The sequence below is a fragment of the Podarcis filfolensis genome, assembly GCF_964270895.1.
Source record: "Podarcis filfolensis genome assembly, chromosome: 7".
NCBI lineage: Eukaryota > Metazoa > Chordata > Lepidosauria > Squamata > Lacertidae > Podarcis > Podarcis filfolensis.
Window position 1 is genome coordinate 34,580,367 of NC_139603.1, and position 26,794 is coordinate 34,607,160.

At 39.4% G+C, this 26,794-nt stretch overlaps 1 protein-coding gene across 3 annotated transcripts in view; it reads left to right on the forward strand.

The window, feature by feature from the left end:
* Window positions 1–26,794, forward strand: part of CARMIL1 (capping protein regulator and myosin 1 linker 1) — a 124,410-nt gene that overhangs the window by 48,805 nt on the left and 48,811 nt on the right. For 2 of the 3 annotated variants that reach the window (XR_014550575.1, XM_083623696.1), the window contains exons 3-20: window positions 1,578–1,628; window positions 4,773–4,832; window positions 6,913–7,034; window positions 8,082–8,179; window positions 8,562–8,632; window positions 8,797–8,870; window positions 12,030–12,105; window positions 13,336–13,424; window positions 14,151–14,245; window positions 15,693–15,779; window positions 17,633–17,736; window positions 19,785–19,862; window positions 19,949–20,025; window positions 21,237–21,341; window positions 22,087–22,156; window positions 23,573–23,654; window positions 24,912–25,011; window positions 25,109–25,163. Coding sequence is in view for 2 of the 3 variants with exons in the window: in XM_083623696.1 (XP_083479822.1) it covers window positions 1,578–1,628; window positions 4,773–4,832; window positions 6,913–7,034; window positions 8,082–8,179; window positions 8,562–8,632; window positions 8,797–8,870; window positions 12,030–12,105; window positions 13,336–13,424; window positions 14,151–14,245; window positions 15,693–15,779; window positions 17,633–17,736; window positions 19,785–19,862; window positions 19,949–20,025; window positions 21,237–21,341; window positions 22,087–22,156; window positions 23,573–23,654; window positions 24,912–25,011; window positions 25,109–25,163 (1,494 nt within the window). In the remaining variant the exon portion in view is untranslated. Of the gene's footprint in view, window positions 1–1,577; window positions 1,629–4,772; window positions 4,833–6,912; window positions 7,039–8,081; window positions 8,180–8,561; window positions 8,633–8,796; window positions 8,871–12,029; window positions 12,106–13,335; window positions 13,425–14,150; window positions 14,246–15,692; window positions 15,780–17,632; window positions 17,737–19,784; window positions 19,863–19,948; window positions 20,026–21,236; window positions 21,342–22,086; window positions 22,157–23,572; window positions 23,655–24,911; window positions 25,012–25,108; window positions 25,164–26,794 lie in introns of all 3 variants that reach the window. The other variant, XM_083623697.1, reaches the window with a different exon arrangement.

Genomic DNA, 26,794 nt, shown 5'->3' on the forward strand with positions numbered 1-26,794 from the left:
CAGTGTCAGCAGTTTATGCAACCTTGTGACAATGGAATAATCCTGAGGCTCATCCCATGAATGTAAAGCATGTGTGTTAAATCACTCCATAATCAGTTTTCCAATAGCTTCTCTGCAGAACTATATTTTTCATTGAAAGTTAATTAAAGTAGTTTAGAGGTATGGTATAACAACCTTCTGTCACTGAGCTCCACATATGCACCTTGTGGATTTCATAGTGGATAAATTATCCATCCCCGCTTGAAAGGGATGGCCTGGGCCACTGTGATTCTTCCTTGTTTATGTCTGATGGGTTTGTTCCCCCTGCTGGAGAGAGCATGACATTGTCAGAGTGGAGCAGAATGTTCCCTCCTCAGTTTTAGCTATTGTAGCGTTGGATTCTTGCAGAGTGGGAACTTTATAGCAGCTATTGTTAAGGGGTTTATCTTGCAGCAAGAAGAGTTGGTGCTGGGACTGGGTCTAAATTAGGTAAGTCTTCACATGTATGAGCACAGAGGATTGTGGGAGAGTTACTTTGTACAGCAGAGGATGCTGTGTCTAAAACTCATTTCAATTGTTACTCACCTGAAGGTGGAGACTGTGTTGGAGAGGCAAGGCTATGCAACTGACTACCCCCTGATATGTTTGGCACCCTAAGATGCCTTCATGGCTGCCTTATTGCGGAATGACTGAGGGCAAGTTCAGTGGTCTTGCTCTGATCCCTTTCAATGCATGGAACTTTCCTTCTCATAAGTATCATGTGACAGAGTCTTTGTACCATGCTCAGTTCCTTGTGGATGACATGAATTCTTCTCTTTAAAAAAATAGTTAATCTATTTTTAATACATTACCATAATGAATAGCACTTACTGCTGGCACTGTAGTTAATCTTTTCATCTTGGAAATGTTGATACTACAATCCTGTTGTTCACTTTGAAGATTCTCCAAATGTTTTGATAATCCTGGGGTCTCATGGAAACCTCATTCTCCTTAGAGATTAACAGAAAAAAAGTATTTCAAGTTGTTGGTAAATGTGGAGCGACAAATTATTTTTGCAGTTTGAAAACAAAATGCACTAATAGCTTTCAACATGCGGTGGGAGCATGTCACTGTGACAAACTTTAATGTACCTGTTGAATACTCCCAGTAGCATCTAAGAAACTTGTCACATGACATCAACACTTTCATTGTTTCCCTGCATCTTGAAAATGATGCCCAGAGCACAGTGAAGTCATCATATCTTTCAGGGAAGATGTGGGTCATTGGAAACCACTTGCTCCCAGTAATGTCCAGTTAGACTCAAAGAAGGTCTGGTGCTGGGGTCTGTTATCATTCCAAGCATTTATAAGATTTAGTCAATTGAAAATATCAGTGATGGAAGTATATTTTTTACAGTACTTACAAACCGTCAGATAAACAGCCGCTCACCTGTGCATGTTCATCTGGATGCCAATACCAACGAATTCACCGAGACTTGCATCCTGAGCAAAGATTGGTTTATAAAATTACCTGTTGGTAACAAGAGTTTATATCATGCTGTACAGGTTTATTTTAAAACAGCTAAGCATTGACTTCAACTTTTGCTCTTTCCTTTGTAGGTGCTAACATCATGTCGGGCCTTTCTGTTAACTTCTCGTATTCCTACCAAGGTAAGGCATTTTTCAGTCCAGTAGCCATGGTAAATTTCACTTTTTAAGTTAATGTTGTTCATGTGGGAGCTTCAGTGTTTATCAATTCAACGGAACACAACTGCCTGCACAACTTCAGACTTTTAAGGACTTGCTTCAAGGCTTTTTTTGCAGAGTCCTTTTGCCTAGCAACAAAGCCAGGGCTACCTTTGTTTCAAAACTGCTAGATTTACTCTTTTCCTCCCACTTCTGAATCTCCAGTGGTGCTTCGCCAGCCCTCACAGACCCACTCTCAGACTCTACCACTTTACCTACTTTTTCTCTTTCTCTCCCTGCTTCCCCTCCTTTCCCCAGAAACTCAGCCCTCCACCCTAGAGGTCAGAGAATACAGACAGAGTAGCAGAGGCTGTTGGGAAATGGAGTGCTAAGAGATCACAGCCCTATTAAATTTCATTTAGCAGGAAAAGCTTTGTATTGCTGTGCTTTTTGATGGATTCTTTTAATTTTACATAGGGCCTAGTTTACCAAACTTTTTTAAAGGATGAATTTCCTGTTTGTTTCTTTATTTATCTGTCTGTCCTTGTTGAACTTGTGAAGTAGCTGTCTGAATATCCTGGAAGCCAATTTAGCATGCCATAACAATATTTTTGAACTCTTTGTATTAGCACTCTAAACTATTGGCAAAGTAGATCTCTTAAAGGATCATCTGTAGTAGTAGTAGTAGTAGTGGTGGTGGTAGTAGTAATAGTAATAATAATAATAATAGTTATTAAATTTGTATACAGTGGTACCTTGGTAGTTTAACACCTTAGTTGTTGAACAAATCAGCTCCCAAACCCAGAAGTGAGTGTTCCAGTTTGCGAATGTTTTTTGGAAGCCAAACATCCTACTCACCTTCCGCGGCTTCTGATTGGATGCAGGAAACTCTTGTAACCAATCGGAAACCAAACTCCTGGAACAGATTAAATTCGAGAACCAAGGTACGACTGTACTGCCCTTCATCCAAAGATCACATGATGGTTCACAGCGTAAAAGTACAAAATGAGAACACAAAAATGCATAATAAAACAAAAGCAATCCAATAACCGCCATTTCACAAACACATATTGTTATTTTAAATCCAGATACATGAAAAACTAGCCTCTACAATGGTTGTATATATTAGTTTTCTGAACTTGATTAACATGAATCGAAATGTGAATATTTATATTAAATACTCTTTGGATTCACATTTTCAACTGGATGTGGCATGAGGTTGTGTCTCGAACAAGAGTTGAAGTTCCTCCACAGCTCATCTACATATATTTATGCGATTTATGAACAGACCCATTGTCTAGTGCTGTGTCTGCAGGTGAGTCCTATAATGAATATCACTTATAGCTGGTTAAACTACCCTGCAAGTATTAAGATAATTCCATCAAACAATCCTCTTTTTGGGTACATTATTCAATAAAATTTGTGAGGCGACAACTTCTGAAAACTTGATGCTTTTGAGACCTTGTACACACATCTGATGTCATTAGTGCAATGCCCGGGCTTGTTGCTGCTGCCATCTTCACCGTGAGTGCTAGGACCTCCCCATCCAGCACCATCTTGACACAGCAGGGGAGATCTATATAGAGACTCACCAAATAATTTGGTGGGTATTCCTTTCTCAACAGTATCATGGGTTTGATCTGTTTAGGCCAAAACCTGCTGCTGGGTTGAATCCCACCCCACCCCCCCACCCCAAATTCATTGGCAATCTTAGTTGTATCTGCAGCTTAAAAACATGAATGTTATACAGCCTGCTGTGCCACATTATTTATTATCAGTGGAATAGTGTCTGCTGTTCTCTAGAGACTGAAATTGCATCTTATGACTTGTCTAACAGCATATTCCATGAAATGCTTTGATTCTCCTGACAATTGGAACTGATTGTCTTGGCAGAGGAAAGACTCCAGTGCTCTTTGCAGATGATGAATTTGTATCTGGAGATAATCGTTCATTCCATATGGACTCTGGCTAACACGATGTTGGCAGATGTCCTTGTTTCTGCTTTTATACAAAACAAATTCAGAAAGACTTACAAAATAAAACATGAGCGAAGCTTGATTTTCTCTTTCCTGAGAATGAATGAATATATATATATATATATATATATATATATATATATATATGCACATTTTAGTCACGGTTTAATTGTAGCATAGAAATATTAGTATAGCAATATTAATATTATACTAATAGTATAGTGTAGTAATTTTACCCAAATTTGAATCCTCGTAAACATGCTAAATAAAATGTGTTACATTAGGAAGTATAAGAATATAGTCAAATACATTTAGCACTGCTGAAAAAATACCAGATCTCTTTTCCCCAAAAAGAAAAGCTGAGCCGCACAGAAACATATGATCAATGCAAATTTGTTCTTTCAATCTGCAAATTAATACACTTGCAGTAAGTTTTCTGCTGAGACATGGAGGAGAGGTGCTGTTTCCCCTCCCCCCCTTGCTGTAAGATAGAAACTGTGTCCCTTTTTAAAAGAATAAACACTCAATGCTGTCCATAAATAAACTCAGAACTTGCTTAACCAGTGCTTGCAATGAACAAATCTGGTTTAAAAAATTAGTTCAAAAATCTTAGAACCATGCATGAAAGTAGTTCCCATAATTTCAAAGTGAACTACTTGTGAATTAAATTCATTTGGGGTAGAACTGTGAATGATTCATTATCAAGTTCATCTTCAGGCTCATTATCTTGCATGTGTTTTGCTCCTTAGACTAGTGGTTCCCAAGTGGGGGTTTGTGTAGCCCACCCAGGGGCTCCATGGAACCATTGACATAACAAAAACTACAAGATAGATATCAAAAATTTTCAAAAGTAGGGGGTCCATGGCTTGGTTCTTGGAAAACAGAGGATCCGTCATACTTAGCTAACTAGAAACCTCCTTAGATGAGTTGAGCCTTTAAGCTTAAAGTTCATAACTACCTTATTACTGTGCTGGCTGGGGCTGATGGGAGTTGTAGTCCAAAACAATGGGAGGGCACTAGCTAAGGACATGTGCTTTATTAATGGATACTTGGCTGGGCACTCATTCTGTGTAGAATAGTTTAATCTTTCCTTGGTGTGCTTTTACTGCTGTGTTTCGATATAAAGCGAAGTAATTTTCTGTTTGAATTACAGCTAGAACTAACTTTCAGCTACTTGGAAATCCAAGGAATCACCTGCAATAAACCAGGCCAGGTGAATATTTCAGTTATGAATATATTTAACGATGCAGTAATCCTATATAGCAGATTAGAAATGTTCTAATTAGGCAGCTGTGCTCCCACACCCCCGCTTTCCAATACTAATTTAGATGAAACCAATGGAGAAATAAATGTGCATGGAATACCAGCCTTGTCTGAATTATGTTGGTAATAGCTTATTACCGATTGGTGTTCCTCTGCTGACATAAGTGGAGGTTTCCAGCAGAGCCTTTTGCTGATGGAATAGGAATTGAAGCAATCTTGGGCTGTTCACTTCCCCTACCATATGTTCCAAAAATCTGCTCCAGAGGGTTCTGGGATCTTTTGGAGAAAAGCATGAGGAAGGGAAGGGAAGATTATGGTGGGCAGGCAGGGGGTAGGGAATTTCCAAAGATTGCCTTGATTGCTATTATACTAGAAGGACTCGTGGGACTAAAGTGTCTTCTGTTAGCAAAGGGACACCAATTGGATACAGTTCTTTATTTGCAAGCAGGTGTAGATACTGAATTGAGGGCAGGGGATGAGTTTGTAACTTGGAGTACAATAAATCAGAGTGACTTGGCTTTGTACTGAACGTATGTTTGCTTTCATAAAAGATTTTTTTTGGGGGGGGGGAATCCAATGTCACTTCATTCCTTCTTGGCGAAAATAAAATATGAAAAAAATGTTTGTGAATGCAGAATCTGAAAATATCGCAAGAGTATTCCAGAAGGAGGTGGCAGGAATTTATTTATTTATTTAAATTTATATACCACCCTATACATGGAGGTCTCAACTTAGTCTGCAACTTGCAAAGCTTTCATGTAAAAATCCATGTGTTTGCATTCCCTTACATCCTTTTTCTGTATGCGTTACCCTCTCAAAGAAAAGCATTGAGTCAGTTCAGATGTAACATATCTAAATGTGGTTTGACTGATGAGCCTAAGCCTCAGACACCCACACTTCCTTCATCACACACACACACACACACACAATTCCCTCCCTGGCTTCTTGCTTCATAGCAAATCATAGTTTGCTATGACATTTCTGGGCAAACCCAAGATTTTCACAAACCATAAACAGGATACCAAATTATGGTTTCTATTTGTGGTGGTCTGCCATGTTCAGAGACGTAACAACAGACTAGGTTTGTCGCAAACCAGGAAGTCGGGAAGGGATCCATAGTGTACAAAGCAAGCAGGGAATATTCAAGTTTCAGACCCTACACACAACCATTACTTGTCAGTATGTTTAAAGTGGGGCATAGGATTAATTAGAAGAGAAGAAGTCCTGCTTGTGGGTGTCTAATGGGCATCTGGTTGGCCACTGTGAGAACAGGATTCTAGACTGAATAAACTTGAATGGGCTTTGGTCTGATGTACCAGGGCCGTTCTTGTGTTAGTTCCTTGCTAGGTTTGTAAGGAACTAACACAAGAACGGCCCTGGTACATCAGACCAAAGCCCATTCAAGTCTATTCAGTCTAGCATCCTGTGTTAGTTCCTTGCTAGATTTGTAAGATGGGTTAAACCACAGAGCCTAGGGCTTGCCGATCAGAAGGTTGGCGGTTCAAATCCCTGCAACAGGGTGAGTCCCGTCTCCTGCCAACCTAGCAGTTTGAAAGCACACCAACAATCTGCAAGTAGATTAATAGGTACCACTTTGGCAGGAAGGTAAACGGCGTTTCCGTGTGCTGCTCTGGTTCGCCAGAAGTGGCTTAGTCATGCTGGCCACATGACCCGGAAGCTTTACACCGGCTCCCTTGGCCAATAAAGCGAGATGAGTACCGCAACCCCAGAGTCGTCCACGACTGGACCTAATGGTCAGGGGTCCCTTTACCTTTAGGTTTGTAAGATGGCCAGGTGGTAACCACCACAATCAAGACTTTTTGATCTGATAACGCCAACAGTATTGTTACAGCGCTGTTTTGACATGAATATGCAGCTTTATTGGTTGATGAAGCAAACACATTTCTAGGAACATAGATTATTACTTGGATTGGTTGTTTTTTACAGTAGTGTTATTAGATTTTCATCATAATATTTATTATTGAAATGGTATGCAGAAGAAACCTTATTTTTCCTACTTCGTTATGCAGCTGATTGTAGAAACTGAAAAATGCAACATTTCTATGAAGTTGACTTCATCTGAAGATGTGCATGAAGTTTTGGCACATGTTGGAACATGCCTTAGGAGGATATTCCCTGGTCTGTCTCCTGTGTAGGTACTCATTGGGGAAACTGTAGCATGTATTTGATATTCAATTAGTCAGCCAGATTCTCTTTATATTTGTATATGTATATGTATATGTGTATGTGTGACCCCATCAGGGTTCAGACATCCATGGCTTGAAGTGGGTTTCAGCTTACGATTTGAAGACAAAAAGTGCAGTTGAACCAGCCCTTTGACCTAGCAGAGAGGTGTTCAACAACCACTTCACTCCAGGAAAGCTCTGATTGTTGCAAGTACCAATGTAATAAATCTGAAGTGTGATTAATGGGGGGCGGGGGAAGAAACCGAAAGCTTAACCTCTTCAATTTACCCTTCTCTGCACTTAATGTAGATAAGTATAATAAATAAAGTAGCTGAAGGAGCACCTCTTTCCATCCCTCCTGTATTTCAACTTTCCCATGAGGCCATATTCCAACTGCTTTCCTTATGTAATCACAATGGGGAAAGGCTTTCTCTGTGATGGTGCCCTGGCAGTGGAATGCCGTCCCATAAACGAGTATGCCTGCTGTCTATTTTGCAATCTTTTCAGTACCAAGTTAAGATGTTTTTATGCACCCAAGTGTTTGAATCCCTCAGTCTGCTTTGTCATCTGTTGTATTTTATTATGGTTATTTGTTTTATTTACTCACCCTTCCTCCCAAAGGAGACCAGGGCATTTACACATCTCTCTGTGTGTGTGTCGCTGTGTGTGTGACGTTTAAAAACTGTTAAAAAATATAAAAACAATGAAACACATTAAAACATGTGATCAATCATGTGCCTCAGTAATTGTGGTTTATTGTATCAGGTTTTAATTAACTTATTATTTATATAGTTGTAATTGTTATGGAGGATGGCGTAGAAATGTTTTAAATTTATAAAGGGCTGAATTCAGCTACTTGGTTATGTTAGCAGAATCCAGAGCAACACATGGAAATGCTTGCACTGGCAGAACAATCTCCTTGGCACTACATACATTGAATTCCACCCAAATATGGGTAGGCTACATTTTCACCTGTGTTCTAATTCAGATGTGCATTTTCCTCTTGCATGCAGAAGGATAATGAAAAAAGTAATTATGGAGCCGCCAGAAAGACTGGCTAATCTCCAGACATTGTGGGACAGCCAAACCGTGGCAGAGTTAGGACCATGTGGTGAGTGTGCATGTTTTTTTTAGACTGAAATGTACAAAAGTATAATCGCCAGTGCTGGGAAACAGTATTCTATTTATGGTAGGCTTAATTCTATTTCTAGGAGAGGCTTGGCTTTTTGGTAAAGGTATAATTAGTTCTAAGGTATAGTTAGAGTAGAGTGCCGTTGCGACTGGCTTGGGAAGGTGCTATTTTTGTACGTCATTGTGCCCTGCTGTACATTACAGGCAACGTGGTCTAGACTCAGCTAGCTTCATATTGTGCCTGCAGCATGTTTGTGCTCAGAGGAGAGGAAAATATACCGAGTCTTTAAGATATGTGCATCAGCTTGAAGTACCAATTCCCAAAGGAGACAAATGGTTTGTGTTGCTTCTTTTGTTTCTAGGAGGTTTTTCTCAAATGTATGCGTGTGTTTGTGACTGGCTTGGTTTTCCGTATAGGGAAGAAGTTCAGTGGGTAAGTACAGAAATCTCATGGGCAGAGTTTTATTTTCACCTAGCTGTGCAAAGACAGAGGGGTTTTATTTATTTTATTTTATAAAAGCCCTAACTGAACCCAAACACCACCTTTCTACCATCCCGGCTGTAAAATATATTTCATTGTGCTTTTTCCCCAACCAGGATGTTGATACAATTTATCTTACTCAAGATACCAGGGAGCTGAATTTACAAGATTTTAGTCATCTCGACCACAGGTAAGCACCCGAGACATTCCAAAAACTGTTCATGGTCGAAAGCAATATGCCATGCTACTTTCACAGCACTCAGTATTGCGTGCATCTGTAAACCTTACTTTTTCAGTATACTGTTGAAATGTAAAGCAATGCTTGGGTCTAGTGGTAACATTGTGAGCTTGCTGTGATGCCTCTATAAGGTTACCAGACGTCCCCATTTCCCGGGGACAGTCCCCGGATTTACAAATCATCCCCTGACCAAATCCATCTATTTAGTAGGAAGTTGAAAAGTGTCCCCGGATTCATTGAAAAAATATGGTAACCTTACTATAATCATCTGCAGTGTTTGAGATGATGCAGCTGCTGGCATGCTCCCACCCAAAACACTTACTTGCTTGCACTTAAAGGGTGCAATTCACTACCACAGAAAACACTCCCACATGGTGCTCCCTGTAGCTCAGTGACTATGCCCTGCCTCCCTGGCTGGAGGTAGCTCACTTCTGAATACTAGTTGATGGAAGCCACAGAAGAAGAAAGTGCTCTTGTTGTCAGGTCTTGTGTGCAGGCTTCCCTTAGGCAGCGAGTTGGCTGCTGGTCTAAATGGCCCATTGGCCTGCTCCAGAAAGCTGTTCTTATGTTCAGATGGCAGGCTACTGTTTATTTGTTCTTGGGACAGTTAATATGGCTGTATCTGTGGCACAGTTAGGATACTGGCATTAGATTATGATAATAAAAATGTATATGGCGTTTGATGTTGTACGTCTGGTCAGAATTTCAGTGCCTAGGAAGTAATTGCAAACTGGAAGAATATCATTCAATTCAGGACGGTGGTGTAGTTAGCCATGCATGCAAATAGTAAGATAGCTTTGTGGGGATTTAAAACTGTAAGTCAGCCTGTTGTTAGCACACTCAAGGAAGTCTCTCTGGGAAAATCTTCAGGCATACCTAAGATAGATCTTTGGATTCTAATCATAGTGGCCATGATCAGACACCAGTTCATACTGGCTGAGGGTGCTCATGACCCTTTGTCATCTTATTATGCACAAACCATAATTTGCCTGATTGGGGTGGCGGGAAACACGGCAAAGCTACAGTTTGTTCAAACCAGGGAGGGAGGTATTGAAGGCAAGGAGAGACTGCATGAGCCCAAATCCTGTTCACAATGGCCAATCACTGTCACATCTGAAGTGAGCTAATGTATACCTTTCTCACATGTTTAGTTTTAGCTTTTAGTGTAAGCCAGTACAAAATAAACCTTATTTCCTATTTGAAACTTATTTATTTATAAATAAGTTTATAGTTTGATATCCTGCCCTTCCGAGAGACCCAGGAACCATACACATTCTGTATTTTATAGCACACAACGTTGTTAATAGGCGCAACACTGAACAGTCATTTTACATGGGGCATAGACCAAAACAACAACGAAACCTCCTACATGTGTTCAATATGAAGTAACCATAGGATTAGAGCCAAAAACATATGCAGACTTAATGGGAGTAAGCGCCACTGGACACGCTGTCCACTTACTTCTGAGTAGACATGTACTGGTTTAGGCTAGACATTTAGAGGAGATGTTGTATACATAAAAACATCTGTATCAGATAAAAAAAATTGAGAATAAAATATCAGGAAGAAAATAGATGAAAATTTACTCTTAAAATTCAGACCAATTTTAGTACAAATCGTTTTCTTTCAGAGTAATTGCTTTATAGAGAACTAGAACTTTAAGGTCCTATTGTATGGATCAGGAATGTTAAAGATCTATTTTCAGCTATCTAGTATACTAAATGCTATGGTAACACTTAATACGATTTCGCTGTAGTTAGTATGGAAGCATCTAACAGCATGCCTTTGTTGGTATTAATTTAATGGAGAAGCTGACAGAGGGACAGCATATCAAATTAAGGAGTCTAGGATTAAAGGAATGAATTTCATCTTAGGGTTTTACTTTTAAAATCCTTTACAATTAGAGGAGAGGCCGTGTGGAAAGTTTTATTATCTTTTCACAAGACACCAGTATCTTTAGAGTAAAAGGTGACTGGAAGAGATGCTTGTTGGATTCATTCAGTCATAGGATTATGTTAAATCATCTAGTCGCCTAAAAGCCTTTAGCACTCAATTATGATTACTACACTGATTAAATGTGACACAAGCTGATAAAAAACCAAATGCAATTCAGTAGCTGAAACCGCATTCTAAACAGGTACTCACTTTTTAATGAATATAAAATGCCCAATCTAATATGCCCAGTCTGAAAAACCAGACTAAACAGAATTGTTTGCATTCCCTCTTACCACCTACTTTTTATTACAGATCTACACATTTACAAAGCTCTCTAAAATTGTAATTATTGCACGTTTCAGGTACTTTGGCTTGAAATACTAAAACATCACACACACACGGGGCTCTCTCTCTCTCACACACACACACGTAAAACAAAAGACCAGGTATGATGCATATTCCAAAAACAAGCTTACATAATCAGCAAGTATTGCTAAAAAGAGAGATTATAATATTTCCTAAAATAGAATGTTCACAATACATATTATGATATTGGGCAAACACTTCCAACCTTTTTACTAGCCTATCAAGGGTCAATCCTTTCTGCATGTGAACTGTAATGGTTATAGGGGTTGCTTGTGCGTAAGTTGCCGCCACTCCTGGTTAGGTTACCTGGTTGAACCCTTTCTGTCTGGACAGCCCTTCACTTCGTGGCTGTTTCAGTCGCTGGCAGAATCCGTCAGTGGGCGTTTCTTGAACTTCTTCCAGCAAATAAGTTCTTTGACGCCAAGTCTCCTCCTACTCTCCCTGCGCGGAAGTCTTCTGTGCAGGGAGGGTGTGGGCAGCGGAGCACCCGTGCTCTCTCTGCTGGTCTCCAGTGAAGAGTCCTGGAGCCTCCTCTCCAATTCCCCCATCTGCCCCTCTTCTCCACTGGTGTTACGCTGATTTCCTTCCCCAGCAGATGGGCTGCCTCTCTGCCTGCTGGGACCCTCTCCGGCATCCCTCTGGAGCTTTCCCTCCGCCTCTGGCTCCGATGGCAGTTCCCTGACATGAACGTAGCCTGTAAACCTGACAATTGCAGCTTCTCATAAAGATAAAACATTTTACCAAGTTGATCGCTCTCATGCATTGCTTATAATTTTCATTTTTCTCAATATGTGGTACTTTCCCCCCTAGGGATTTAATACCAATAGTTGCTGCCCTGGAATACAACCAGTGGTTTACAAAGCTTTCCTCCAAGGATCTAAAGTTAGTAAGTATTAGAGTGAAGGGTGACTATCTGGTTCATATAAAATAACTAGTGTTGTGGAATTTATGAAGGTGTGGTTATCCAAATGAAAAGAGGGATTTGCAGCTATAAATGTTTTGCTTTAATTCTGCATGCAGTAGAATGTAGTGAAATTAAATATGTAAAGTTCACTTTCAAACACTGATGAAAGGAGAAATCCTATACACAAGAAGCTGGCATAAAGTAAGCAGTGTAAGGCAAACCAGTGTATAGTTATTCTGTTTAGCATCTGGCTGAGCAAAGGGAAAATGCCCTTTTCCAGGGCTTAACATCCAACAGGCTCAGATCAGCCAGCTGGGACCTTGCTGAGCCAAGGATTGAAGGAGTTAAGCCACCATAACCTGGTTATGCCAGGAATCTCCTGGTTCATCCTGAAACATCTTAGATGCCTCAAGTTGTTTCAGGTGATGAAGAGGGACATGGGTTTTCCCCCTAAACAATCTGTAAGTTAAGCAACCCTTTTGAGTGAAAGTTACCTTTATTATTTGAATTTTTCAAAGTCAATGTACTAAAAAAATAATAATCTAATTTGAAATCATTTGTGAGAGCTTAGCAATGGACGAATCTGCCAATTTTGGTTTCTCATTTTTCCAGTCTTCAGTTCACTTTTTTTTAAAAGTCTGCATGGCTAATCATGAAAGCGGGTCCAGTGTTGATGTGGCAGAATGGATAAAGGCCCACTGAATTCACAAATCACACCCAACTCAGAAATTTCCTTTTAAATCTGTCACTTCATGATTCTAGGGCTTAGCTAACACATATTTATGTTTTTAACATAACCTTGGAGACCCCTTTAGTATTTTCCTTGAAGGGACAAAAAAATCTGGTACAGAACAGTTGGCAAAAAATATTGTCATATCTCTTAGAGTTGCAATGACAGTTAAGTTTCCAGCTTCCAGTTGTTAACCATAGGCTTAGCAGAACCAATTATTTTTTATTTTCTACATGGTATGCATATTCACACCTGAAATGTCCACCAATCCATGCCTTTCTGTGGTCTTCTGGCTTTGATGTGGACATTTTGTATGTGGTGATTCACTTAAGAGAACATTAGAGCCCCTCTGTGGAGCCCAACCACATTAAAATAGTTTCAGGCACTTGCTTTGGATATGAAGGCAGGTTGTTATTTGCTGCATTCTCATACTGACTTGTTTTCATTGATATATAATATTACACCATTGTTGTCTTTGACAGTCTGCTGATGTTTGTGAGCAGATCCTAAGAGTGGTGAGCAGATCTAACAGACTGGAAGAGCTAGTACTGGAGAATGCAGGTCTTAGAACGTAAGTCCATTTTTTCTTTAAATAGCATAAGTATTTAGCAAATCCAAATATTGCTAGAAAGAGCTTTGAGTTTGAAATTGCAGTCTGATTCACACTTCCATGAGAATATGTCCTACTGAACTCAGTGGGGCCTGCTTCTGAGTAGGCATACCTAGAATTGCTAAAATGTATAAAATTGCGCCTCTTGTCTACTTAACACTGCAGTGCATGATAGGAGTGTAAATAAGATATGTGATGCTTCAAAATAAATATTTAGGGTTTGCAGGAGAAACCACCCAGACCTAGAAAATTGTTGCTTTGTGAAAATAGGTGTGACTTAGAGTAACTTTGCACAAATTTTCATTCTGTATTACATAATTTTTATCTCATAGAGGCAGATATGCAAAAAGAAAATACCACATCTTTTTTTTTAGGAAGCCCACAAATGTGTATTACATTGTCCAGTAAATATGGCATCTTTCCTTCCCTTGCATACTTGTGCCTTTGCATGGCTAGTTAAGCGCTACACACAGAAGCTAAGCCTAATGCATAACCCAATATATAGGCAAAGCCACCCTTAACGTAAAAGAGAATTGGTACATAGTGGCAATGTTGTACACAGTTTCCCTAATTCTATGCTCATTCTTTTTAAGTAGTAATTTCATATTAAGCTTTTAAATATGGTGTGATGCAACTTTGCAAGCCTTAATATAATCCTCTGTTTTATGGTTGTTGTTTTTCTTAAAGAGATTTTGCACAGAAACTGGCCAATGCCCTATCCCATAATCCCAACTCAGGACTTCATACAATTAACCTTGCTGGCAACCCCCTGGAGGACAGAGGTACTGTAGCACTTGAATTTTCTCCATTCCTAATACACACCCAATAAGAGGATTAGTGTTGTTTCATTCAGCTTTTGTCTAAACAATACAACATTTTGTCAGATGTCATTGCTTCGTCAATACCCTTTGTTCACAAATATCTGAGGATTTAGTCACTGTCCCTTTAAACTGCAAGTCATGTTTAGTAGTTATAGTGGCCATAAATTTAATTAAGCCTAGCTTTGTTCTGATTTCACAAAAATTGCTGGCATTTAAGTAAAAAACAATAGCGGGTAATTAGTTTGGAACTGAGGTAGGAATTAATAGGCCACAAATGTTGTATTTTTCAAAGTCTTTAGAATTACCATAATATTCACCCTAGGGAGAAGTGTTACTCTTTTGAGTAAATAATACATTTGTGTCTGGTAATACAAGCTTAAATATTAGCATATCATACAATTTGGGCGGAGGTCCTTTCTGTCATTGGTATAGTAAGCATCTAGAGCAGCCAGTCAGGACAGAAATAATGAATGATAAGCTTATCGCTGTTCCGCATAACACTGAATCATGTTTCAATCCCAGGGATTCAGTTTCAGTTCTAGGAAGTGTCAGTTAAGTAATTTGGTGGGCTTGAATACTTGCCCATCATCTGGTTTCCTGCTCCTTCCTTAAATCTAAATATTTAAAACCTCGTTTGCACATTATCAAAGCGTAGGAATTCTCATTAACTTTCTCACACATTCCACATACATATTAGCGTGCACTCTTTTTGTTAAAAATACTCATTTCATATAGGAAATTGCTCTGATCTTCTCCTCTGGGATAAAAGAGATGCCGAAATGTATTTTATTTTTACCGTTAATGTTTAACTTTACTGGAATGTATTCCCAGTAAGTGCACTTAGGGTCATGTCTTGATGGCATATCTGCAGTACAAATCCATCATATTTGTATCAGTTTAACTTTTTTTAACAGTCAGGGGTACCTTTACCTTTACCTAACTTTTTTATGGTTTCACCCCAAATAATTTTGAAGATTCTAGTCGGTGTGCAGAACATTTTGTTGCAAACCTTTAGCCCATCCCAAACTACAGCTCCCAGGGTAGCCTTAGGGGAGGAAAGTGATTATTCTGATAATTACAGTGAAGCGTAGGTGTATCGTAATTAATGGCCAAGGCATCATTATATACCTTTTGTCTGTGGATGTGCAAGGCACTTCCCTTCTTTCCCCACTTAGCCTTATAATAGCCATGCAAAATAGAAGTCTGTCCCCTTTTGCAAAAACAACTTGCCAGAAGCCAAACTATGAATCACTGTATGTGCAGTGCTTTGAACCTAGCTTTTGAGGTCCAGACATACTGTTGTATCAACTGGACCACACTGTACGTCAATATTGAAACATAAATATTTACGATGTAAGCGCTTCCCCATTTCTAGTGTGAGTCTTTGTTGTCTTTCGTTCTTCTACAGGTGTGTCCTCACTAAGTATTCAGTTTGCCAAACTACCAAAGGGGCTGACACAATTAAATCTATCAAAAACCTCATTATCGCCTAAAGGTATGTTCAATAAATGTACAAGTCATTATGACACATTAGCTTTTGTTTTCCCTTCTGTTATCTGAGTGCTTTCTCCAGTTCAGAACTTTTCTTTCATGATCAGGCAGGCAAAATAGAGCCAGAAATGTTTTGCAACACACTAAGAGCTGTTGCCCCATTGGATGTTGTAATCTAGACCATCAGGATTAATTGAGCTCCAGTTCAGTAGCAGTTGTCATCACAAGCACTGCAGAAATACACAGGTAGAGTCGCAGTGAGTTTGCTCAGCACAGTGCATGATTTGCATGGCAAGTAGAATAATAGAATTGTAGAGTTGGAAGGGACCCCAAGGGTCCTCTAGTCCAGCCCCCTGCAATGCAGGAATCCATGGCTAAAGCATCCATGGCAGATGGCCACCCAACCTCTGCTTAAAAAGGTGGTGCAGGTGGAGAAAAGTGGAGGATGTGTCTGAATGGCAGGTCAAGGCAGATGAAGGAACTGCAGTTGCACAGGAAACCTTAGTCAATGTTGTGTTTGCCATTTTCAAGGATTTCTTTCTGCACATTCTGTTTAGAATCAAGTACAGGAAGCTTCCAAGCACCACGCCTTAAACTATAATCACTATACTAGGTCAGCCCTTCAGTGTTCTTACAAAGATGCAAGCAAACTCAAATAGCTCTCCTAACAAAAACAAATTATTTTGAGCACTTATGTCTGTCTCTGTATGTGAGATCCTCTTCTTACAAAAACCCGTGATTTTCCCCCTCTCTGTGTGTGTCTCTAAAAAGCCCCTTCAATCTTGTCTCTTAAAGCTTTGTGGCTTTCTGCCTAGCTTATCTTCTAAAACATTCGCTTGGCTTAAGGACAACACTTCATTGCTTTAGCCATGGTTGGGAAATTTAATCGGAAGCCTAAAGGCTGAATTTTATTACAATTAAAGATTAGATGCAGAAACTGGTTGTGCTTATCACCTGTAAATTCATCCCAGGAGTATACAGAAGTGGGTTTCTTCTCCCTTAGCCTGGCCCTCCACACACTTTTCAAGAGAGTATCACATGCGTGCTTGCTCTTGAGTTCCTTATTTGTGCTCATTTTCATGGTTAATTGCAGTGCATGTTTTGATTAAACCTTGCAGCTTCATTGTTGGTTGTCCTAGATCTGCTTTTTGGAGAACAGCAGTTAAAAGGGGTTTTTAAAAAATGCTTTTCTTAATAAATTATAACATTGCATGCTGTGATGTTTCATTTTTATTCCAATCTTCCTAATATTCCTTCCCCACCCCCGCTGCCTCTAACTTGAAGCAGCCTTCATCTCTTATCAGATTCTGAAAACTTAATTCTTCTGCAGAATCTTCCCTGGATCACTGAAGCCTCATTTCTTCTGTACTGCCAGTTCATTCCCATCTAACTCCTTCCCATGCTACCTTTTAAAAAAATTTCATTTAGCCTATAAGCCTGTTGAATACAGACTGGAGACCTTTGGTAGCCTGCACAGTACCTATCGCTCTTTTCTTTCTTTGTGAAATGGTTGATCCTGTTTCAACAGGACTGTAACAATTCCATATAGCTGCCACATTTATGACCTTAAGAAAGGAAATGTTTATTTTCTGAGATCAGCCTCCCACAGACTTTTGCATGACTTGTTTTTTTTTCATCTTCTATATGTACCAAGCTTCCACTGAATATGATCAGCATGTGGGAAGCACAGTCTCTCCAGCAGTGCTGTTATCTTAAATATTCATTGCTGTTCATGTTCTTTTGATGAGGTGCAGAACAGGAAATCATTAAATGTTTCATAGAAACTGTATATTTGCAGAGTGTATGTTAATACTTTGCTGAGTGCAACAAAGACAAATGTTGACCATTTTGTTGCAGGGGTAAACAGCCTTTCTCAATCACTGAGTGCCAACCAGCTCTTAGCTACCACGCTGACCCACCTTGATCTCTCAGGGAACGTTCTTCGGGGTGATGATCTTTCAGTAGGTGCTACTTTTTTCTACGTCCTAAACAAGTCTGTTGTGTTAAAGCAACCAGTGAAGTAAATACCAGTGAAGGCAGCATCGCAAGAGAATTGGGAATAGTAGAAAGCACATTCGTTTTCCCAAGTTGCCTAATTTTAGACAGTTTGCCAATCGAATGTGTCATGTGAACCACCTGTTAGTTCCAATCCTTGATGTTCATAACAATCTATAGGGACTAAAGGAATAATCCCCTGAGGTTGTCAGCCATCTTCCGTTACTTTCCTTAATTGTGAAGAAAGCAACATAGCAAGCACCTAACCTATGGCTCAGGTTGTTGTGGAAGATAATATGGGCTGGTTCACCTATCATAGTAAACCTATAGTTAATGGCTTACCATGAATGAGCAGATCACTTTGGCTTTGTTCTTCCATGAGCAAGAGAACCCTTGGTTTAGCATCACGTCTGAACCAGATATCATGCTTTATTTCACCAGTGGTGGATCTTGCGTTCTCAAATTTTAGTGGCACCTCCAACGAAAGAAGAAGAATGGATACAAAAATTTATGGACTATGCAGAAATGGCTAAACTTACCGGAAAAATAAGAAATCAAGATAATGAACTTTTTATAAAAGAATGGAAATTGTAAATAGATAAGGACATTGGCAGGATTATTGTAATAAACTGCAGTTTCGTAAGAGTATTTAATTAAAGTAGATGAATAATATAATAAGTTAGAATTTGCAGGAAACGATAAAAATAAATTTAAGGAACCGCAGAAAGAGGAGGAAGGAAGTCGAGTTTTGAAATGTTAAAATGACTGTAAAACTATTGAAATGTATGAAATCATTTAAAAAATAATCAGTACACCCTGTGCAGTTCCAAAATTCGGCACCCCTTGCCTCTTGCCAGGGGAAAACACTAGTTTCGTTCAATACCAGCAATATCCCATATTTTTTCATCTGTAAGATGCCCCCAGGGGACTGAGATTTAAGACAGCCCCGTGTATAAGACACCCCCTAATTTATTACTTTATTTTTTAGGGGGGGGAACCTAGTCTTATACACGGAAAAATACGGTACTTCTCATTGTAAGATGGAGGGGAAGTGAGGTGTACCTGAATCCCTTTCAGCTGAGTGCAGATACTCCTGTGTCAGAAAGGCTAGAAGTGGAAGGAAGGTTTTGGCTTCCTCAGTATGTCCTCTTTTTAACCCTGCCTCAAGAAATATCAGGAAAAGTGAATGAAACTGCATTTGGGGGCAGAGCTTGCTCTCTCTAAATTGTGACGCAGTTTGAATTTGGTTTGCTTTGCCCCTAGTATAGAATCCAGTTGCTGCCCTTTGGGCCGAAAAGCAGGGTAGCCACACCAGTGGGTGGGGCGAATGCAATTTTGCTTTCTTCCACCCCAATCATAGGTTCTGTGCAGGGAGTAGCCAATGTGGTGTCCTTATAGGGATTTACAGGCCCTCAGCAAAAGAAGAAAGTGGCTCTTCTCTTAATTTAGCTGCTTGTTTCTGTGAACTGCCACAAATAACATGGCCCATGTCAGCCCCTCCCCTTTTTATGAGACTGTTTATTCATGTATACATGTATATATAAAGCTCTCAGATTTTCAGTCTATGAAATTATTTCTGAAATGCCTTGTGGGAATTAATTCTGGGTGGAGGATGCAGCTGAATTACTAGATCCAGTTGCAATTTAATAGCTGTCTTTTTGTGAGAGTTTCACTAAAATTGTTTTGCATTATTTGGCTGAAAGGTGGCTGGTATTCTAATCTACTTTGTAATTAAAAATAATGGTTCCTTGAAACTGGGTAGTTAATTGATTATTTAAAACAGAGACATGCACGTGTCAAGGCTACTATTTGATCTTACGTAGGCAGTATTTTTTTCTTAGTACTTACGAGGTATTTGGTATTTAAGGACCAGAATGTTATGGTATCATAAGGGTGAAATATAAATATTTGTCAGGGCAGCAGTTACCTTCAAGATCAGAGAAGTGGATATGAATACCAGAAGAAAACTGAAGCTTATTTTTTTTAAATTCCTCTTTCTGTCTCTCCCTTATAGTTCCTGTATAATTTTTTGGCCCAGCCAAATGCGATTGTTCATCTGGATTTATCCAACACAGAGTGTGCATTAGACATGGTAATAATTTACTAAAGACAAGTCCAGTTTTTCCTGTTTCATATTGGCTTATGTGTAAAATTACTATCTTCTTATTTACGATTTAGATGTGTGGAGCACTTCTCCATGGCTGCCTTCAGCATCTTGCCATCCTCAACTTATCCAGAACAGTTTTTTCTCACAGGTCAGCATTTATCATTATTTGTGTGAATTAGATACTGTATCATGAAACTCCCCCCCCCAAAAAAAACCAACGACTTAGAGCTGTAAAAACACTATATCTGGTGAAATGATATTACCAGCACTTGTAAATGAAAGCATTTAGGTTGTATGTACCACGAAACTGGATTAAATGGCAGTGTAGGTAAATAAGGCTGGAAACTAGAGGATGAAAAAGGAATAAAAAAGGTGGAGAATCTTGCTGGATGGTGTGATTATAGTGATTTGGGGAGGTGTATGCCACATGCAATGTTTTCTGTATATCATGTGATAACTATGTATGAAAAGTCATTTGTAAAGTACCTCTTGTACATGTTACGGTTGTCTCTTACCTCTGCCATGCTAACTATACTTGAAAAGGGAACATTTAAGTGTCATATGGTAGGGCTAGGCAAAGAAAAAGTGAAACAGCTGGGTGTTAGTTCTTTCCTACCCCTCTTATTAGATCCAAGACCAAAACAGTTTTTTTACTTCATCACTGATTTGCTGCTAGCTTCTCTGTACATGCAACTTTCCATTTATGTGGGGGTTACGTTCTAAGCCACTGCATGTTTAAGTGAAATCGCGTATTTTTGAAATGCCATTGAAAAAGCCTGAAAATACCCTATTCCACCCTCCCTGTTCTGCCCCTTTCTGTGACATTCATGGGTCACTTATGGGTTCGGCGTGATACATGTGCACACAGTTGCACACATATTGAATGTGTGTAAATGGGGGGGGTGCCTGTATCAGTAAAACGTGTGCACTACTGTAAGTTTATTTTTAGACGGTCATATCCAATGCTGCAGCTCTGCTTGTGCAAGGCAGTTTTGTGAGCAGAGTTCTCTCTTCCTCTCCTGTCCCCTCCAGCTCCAACATGTACTCAAATTCATCTCCATAGGGTTGTGGGACCCTTCAGAGCAGATATTGGTGGTAGAGGGGAGGAAACTGAAGTTCTGTAGCACCAGCCCACACTGGATACCACCCAGTGGTTCCTGTTTGTTTTCTGCTGCTTGATGCTTGTTGATCTAGACATTTGAGGCTGATGAATTAATGGTATTATTGCATTCTGATAAGTGTTAGCAATTGTATCTCTTTGGATTGCAAACATACATAACAATGATCACAAACAGCAGATTTAGCAGCATATTTTAGAGGTTTGGGGATGTTGACTTCTATCTGCTTATTGCTTTACAGAAAGGGCAAGGAAGTACCCCCATCCTTCAAGCAATTTTTCAGCAGTTCCCTTGCTTTGATGCAAATCAACCTTTCAGGGACTAAACTTCCTCCTGAGCCGCTAAAGTAAGTGTGCTGTGAATTTTGTCATAAGATTATAAATTGCATTGTGACGCTCCCTTATGTAGATTTATGAGTAGGCAGGAAAGTTGATAGTAGGGTGTGTTGATTTCATATGAATAAAATAGACCGAAAAAATGTTCTGCAGATTTTGGCTTATAAATAGTCATGTATTTGATTCCCTGCAGTGTTATGTGTTTTCTTTACAGTTCCTGTTTTATGAATAGTAAAATTACTCAGTTCTTTCATGTTTGGTTTAATTTGCTTGATTTTTGATGTTTGAGTATTTAATTAATAAATGTTCTACTTTAATTCTGTTTAACTGAAAGGTGTTAGAACTTGGCTTAGATCATTCAGGACACTGCAGACTCATGTGGTCCCTCTTCCCTTTTGCTAACTATCATTTTATAATAGGTCCTAGACAAACCTTATCCAGTAGGCACCATATTCTAACCATAGAGGAGCAACCTGTATACAGGAGGGAGCAGAAGAAGTGTGCCAGCCTATGGAGACACTTCCAAACCATGTTTTAATTATACCGTGTATTCTAAATAGGATGCAGCACATTTAGTTACGTTGCCAGTGCCTTTCAATGTTTGTTTTAAAATGTATCCCTCTTTCCACCATGTAGTTCTCAAAGAAGCATCCAACAATAACACATACAATATACAAAAAATATATATAACAGGAATTTCTCTTGTGACTTGATTGCCATTCTAGTGTTCCATAATAATTCTAATTCATTTTTCAGAGCACTCTTACTAGGTCTCGCTTGTAACCAAAATGTGAAGGAGGTGTTTTTAGATCTGAGCAGCTGTGAGGTAGGAAATGCTTACAATCTATAATGTCAAGATTATATTGTTCTTAAACATAATGGTTTCTGTATATTTTGTGTTGACCATGCTGAAGAAGCAGTAAGCCAATTTTAAAACCTGTTGCACATTTACAGAACATGCCTGGCCTTGGGTAAAAGTGCACCCATTGTACAAACATGCATCTGTTATGCTGTGATTTTCTGAACAGCAGCATCAAAAATGGCAATCTGTTTTGAAACTGAGGAAATTCAGATGAAGGTCTTTTATTATTATTATTATTATTATTATTATTATTATTATTATTATTGCCTTGCTGTTGAAAGAAAGAGTCACTGTAAGCAAAACTGGAAAAGGTTATCTTAGTCCAGGGTTTCCCAAACTTGTGTCTCCAGCTGCCTTTAGACTACAACTCCCATCATCCCTAGCTAGCAGGACCCCAGTGGTTAGGCCCTCTGTGCATGACAGACTTGTTGATGCTGTTGAAAACTTGTGAATGTTTCGCTTTTATCAGTAGTAAAATTATTTTTCAGCTGCCCACTTTAAATACCCCAGTGCCAGCCCAGCTTCTTGCAAACAAGCAGCCAGAGTACCTTTCTTAGTTTTATCTGATTCTGAGAGTAATGTATTAATATTAAGTGGGATTTCAGCTTTACCTTTCCTTATAGGCTGCTTGGTCCTTTTAGTCTACACAACAGAGCCAAGGCTTCATCATGCCTAGAAAGAAACAAATATTTCCTTTCCTCACCACTTCAGTTTTATCTTGTGACTAACTGCTGATTTACTAACTCTGATCCAAAACTTCGTTGCTATGTACTACTGATTTTATTGCAGAAAATACTTCTATTTTAGTTGCTCAGCTCTGATGTATTTTAACTTTCCCCCCTCCTGCTTCCATTAGCTTGGTCACTGTGTAAGTACACATCATTTATTACTTGCAGCCTGTCAACTATTAACCCCAAAGCAGCTCACTTCCTGCCTATCCACTACACATGTTCCCTTTGCAGAGCATCTTTTTAATTGCTGATACTTGGGTGCAGGAGAGCTTTGGTTGTTTTATAGCAGAATGTGTCATACTTTCATAGAATAGAGGTTAGGCAGATGTGAAGCTGATCACTGCCTAGATCGGGGAGAATTGGGAAGCTATTTTGAACTTAATGAAAGGAGCAGCAGGATATTGCATGTAGTTTGTATTTTTCTTCATCATCATCATCCTTTATAGCATACACTTTGTCATGAGATATTATTCCTGTTCAATAGGGTAGCAATTAAACAAAATGCTAACAGATACTTTCAGAAAAAATGAAGTACTGGTACTTCAACTTTATTCGTACTATAGTTTGCATTATATGCAAACCTCTGCTTTCCACATTCTCAGCACTCCCTCAGTGAAAAGGTATCTAATGCTTTCTTTCCCCCCTCTAGCTAAGATCGGGAGGTGCGCAGGTTTTAGAAGGATGCATAGCAGAAATACATAATATCGCCAGCCTTGATATTTCAGACAACGGTAAGGGCTCATATAAGTCTGCACAGAGGATTAAGGAATGTGGGTGATTTACGGTGTGATCCTATGCATATTTACTTGCAAGTAGAATGCATGCCAGGGACGCGGGTGGCACTGTGGGTAAAACCTCAGCGCCTAGGGCTTGCCAATCGCATGGTCGGCGGTTCGAATCCCCGCGGCGGGGTGCGCTCCCGTCGTTCGGTCCCAGCGCCTGCCAACCTAGCAGTTCGAAAGCACTTCTAAGTGCAAGTAGATAAATAGGTACCGCTTTATAGCGGGAAGGTAAATGGCGTTTCCGTGTGCTGCGCTGGTGCTGGCTCGCCAGAGCAGCTTCATCACGCTGGCCACGTGACCCGGAAGTGTCTCCGGACAGCGCTGGCCCCCGGCCTCTTAAGTGAGATGGGCGCACAACCCTAGAGTCGGACACAACTGGCCCGTACGGGCAGGGGTACCTTTACCTTAGGATGCATGCCTGATGGGATGTGCTTTATTTGGACAAAACTCCCATTGAAAGCAATCTGACTTGCTGAGCAAACATAGTTAGCATTGAGTAGTAAGTCTGCTTTCATTATATAATAGGCTATTGGGTGGGGAATTGAAGAACAGGATAATTAAGTATGCAATCAACCTCATTTTTCCACAAAACCCTTAAAAGCCTAATGCTGAAATATACTTCCATCAGATGTTCTTTTCCAGTCTAGACACAGAGCAAAGCACTTGTTGCATCATTTTATTCTCATGCTATTAATCTTCTTGGGCAGCAGTTATTGAACCCATTCAAAATAGGATCAAATTGTTGGGGAATTATATTGCTTTTCAAAGCAATTAAAATTAGCTAAACAATATATTGTGGCCTTAACTCTCAAAAGAATGAGAGAGTCTTCCTTTGCTTAAACACATAGCTGTCTGCATAGCAGCCATTATGCTGAGAGCCCAAGTACCTATTGTGCATGTAACCAATGCTTAATGTTTGCTTTCCTGGGGAAAAGGATCTTCAGGAAATTGGCAATTTGAAGTAAAGAAGCCACTTAACCCTTTCTCCACCTCCTGGTTTCCTTTTTAAAATCGTTTTCTCAAAACTGATTTTCCATAGGAAAATAAGGGACTAGATCACATTTTTCATCCACCAAAAAGCATGTGCTCTTGCTAATTAAGGAAATTGGTGTGAAAGTACTCTCTTAACTATAGATTGAAACCCCTGTGACAAAATGCATTTGTGGGGATCTGTTTTAACTATGCATTTCATCTTGTTCCTCGCAGGCCTGGAATCTGACCTTTCAACCCTTATAGTCTGGCTTAGTAAAAACCGATCAATAAGACACTTGGCATTAGGAAAAAACTTTAACAACATGAAATCCAAGTAAGATTTTTATTTATTTGTGGGAGGTGTTTTGAAAATGGCATAATCAATAAAAACTGCTGGTTTCACCTTTTCTCTTGCTTGTTGCCTCTTTTAGAAATCTGTCCCCTGTACTTGATAATTTAGTACAAATGATTCAAGATGAAGATTCGGTGAGTATCATTACGCTACTACTTTAAAGTTGTCTTAAACACCACCATCTCTCACCTGCAGCTACTAGGCGAAAGCATTAGTCAGGTTTATTTTTTAACCAGTTCAAATTTATATAGCAAACAATGAGCTATGTACTGAAAAAAACACAACCTTTTTTTTGAAGTGTTGAAACATTTTAAGATTCTATGCAGGGTCTGATTAATTTTTGGCCTACACTTGTGCTTTATAGATAGTAACAAATATTCAAAGGTCCATTTCCTTGCCTTTTTAACAATAGTTTCCCTTACTCCTGAGATCCAAATCTCATTCTACAATTGTCTGGGGTTGTTGTTATGAGGTCATATGAAGTTTACCTGCTCACCATAAAAAGCTTGTTTTTTGTTTTTCGCTCCAAAGAAAATGGAAATCAGCAGTTTGAGTGCTTTGGAATTGAGTGCAGAACGAATGTGTCTGTCTGTCTGTCTGTCTGTCTGTTTCTATCCATCTATCCATCTATCTATATATATTCATCTATCTATCTATATCTTTACTTGTTCTCCTCCTACATTTGCCAAGCAGATGGTTGGCATTGTTGTCTATAACAATGCCAGTCACCTGCTGGTGGGAAAGCAAAGCCTGGGTTGTCCTCCTTTGGTCTCTCCTACATTAACTACCAGCAGGACAAAACAGTTCCAGATAGTACATAGCAAGTAGCTGTGAGCATGGGAGTGTAGGTTCCACCCGGGCTAAGTGAGACCATATAACTGCCAGGCTTCTTGCCAAAATGGAATTCTTCCTACTAACAGCAAGATCGTATGTATTCCATTTAGGCCAGGTGACCAATCATATCTCCCATCCCTCGTGGCTGAAACTTCAAAAGATGTTGCTTCTGGGAAGGGGCAGTGGCACCAAAAGACAGTATCAAAAGACGTCAAACTTTGGGGTGGCACTTTGGCAGAATTAGAGTTTGCTCAGGTCTTTTCTTTAAGGGGATTTATGTTTATTACAGTTTGCTTTTATATTTTTTCATTATTGCATGCCACACATAGCTAGGTATACACATTAACTGAGGCAAGGCTATTTTAGGAGGAGGAGTTGAGAGTAGCAGGAGAGGAAAGGAGGAGGAGGAGGAGTTGAGAGTAGCAGGAGAGGGAAGCTCATCTGGTTTTCCTCCATGAAAGTTTTGTCCATGTTGTCTCCTAACTTTCTCCTGTCATTAATCAGAGTGGAAGGGGTGCAGTGGACGTATAAGTTTTTCATCTGTTAATTTAAATATTTTTTATTATATTTTTAGAACTCATTGATAACACTGAGGTTATGTTAAGTATTAAGTATTCATGCAAATACAAGTATGAAAACCTGTGTGTTTAACCTCTGAGAGACTTTTTAGAACTCCTGGAAACTCTATTAGCGATTTAAATTTTGCAGGATCAGAAATTCCTCTGTTATATTGACTTAATCAGGGCTGTTTCCTGTTTTATTTTTTGTATATAAATTTTTATTTCAATTTTATATTTTACAGGCTAATTTTAATACTAACTAGGTATCGCCTTAGGTCCCCTAAGCTGCTTCAAAAATCTAATCTGATTTCATGGACAGAATGAGCATTTAAAAAACTGAAAGATTCCTCGCAGTTCCCCCAAATGAGTGA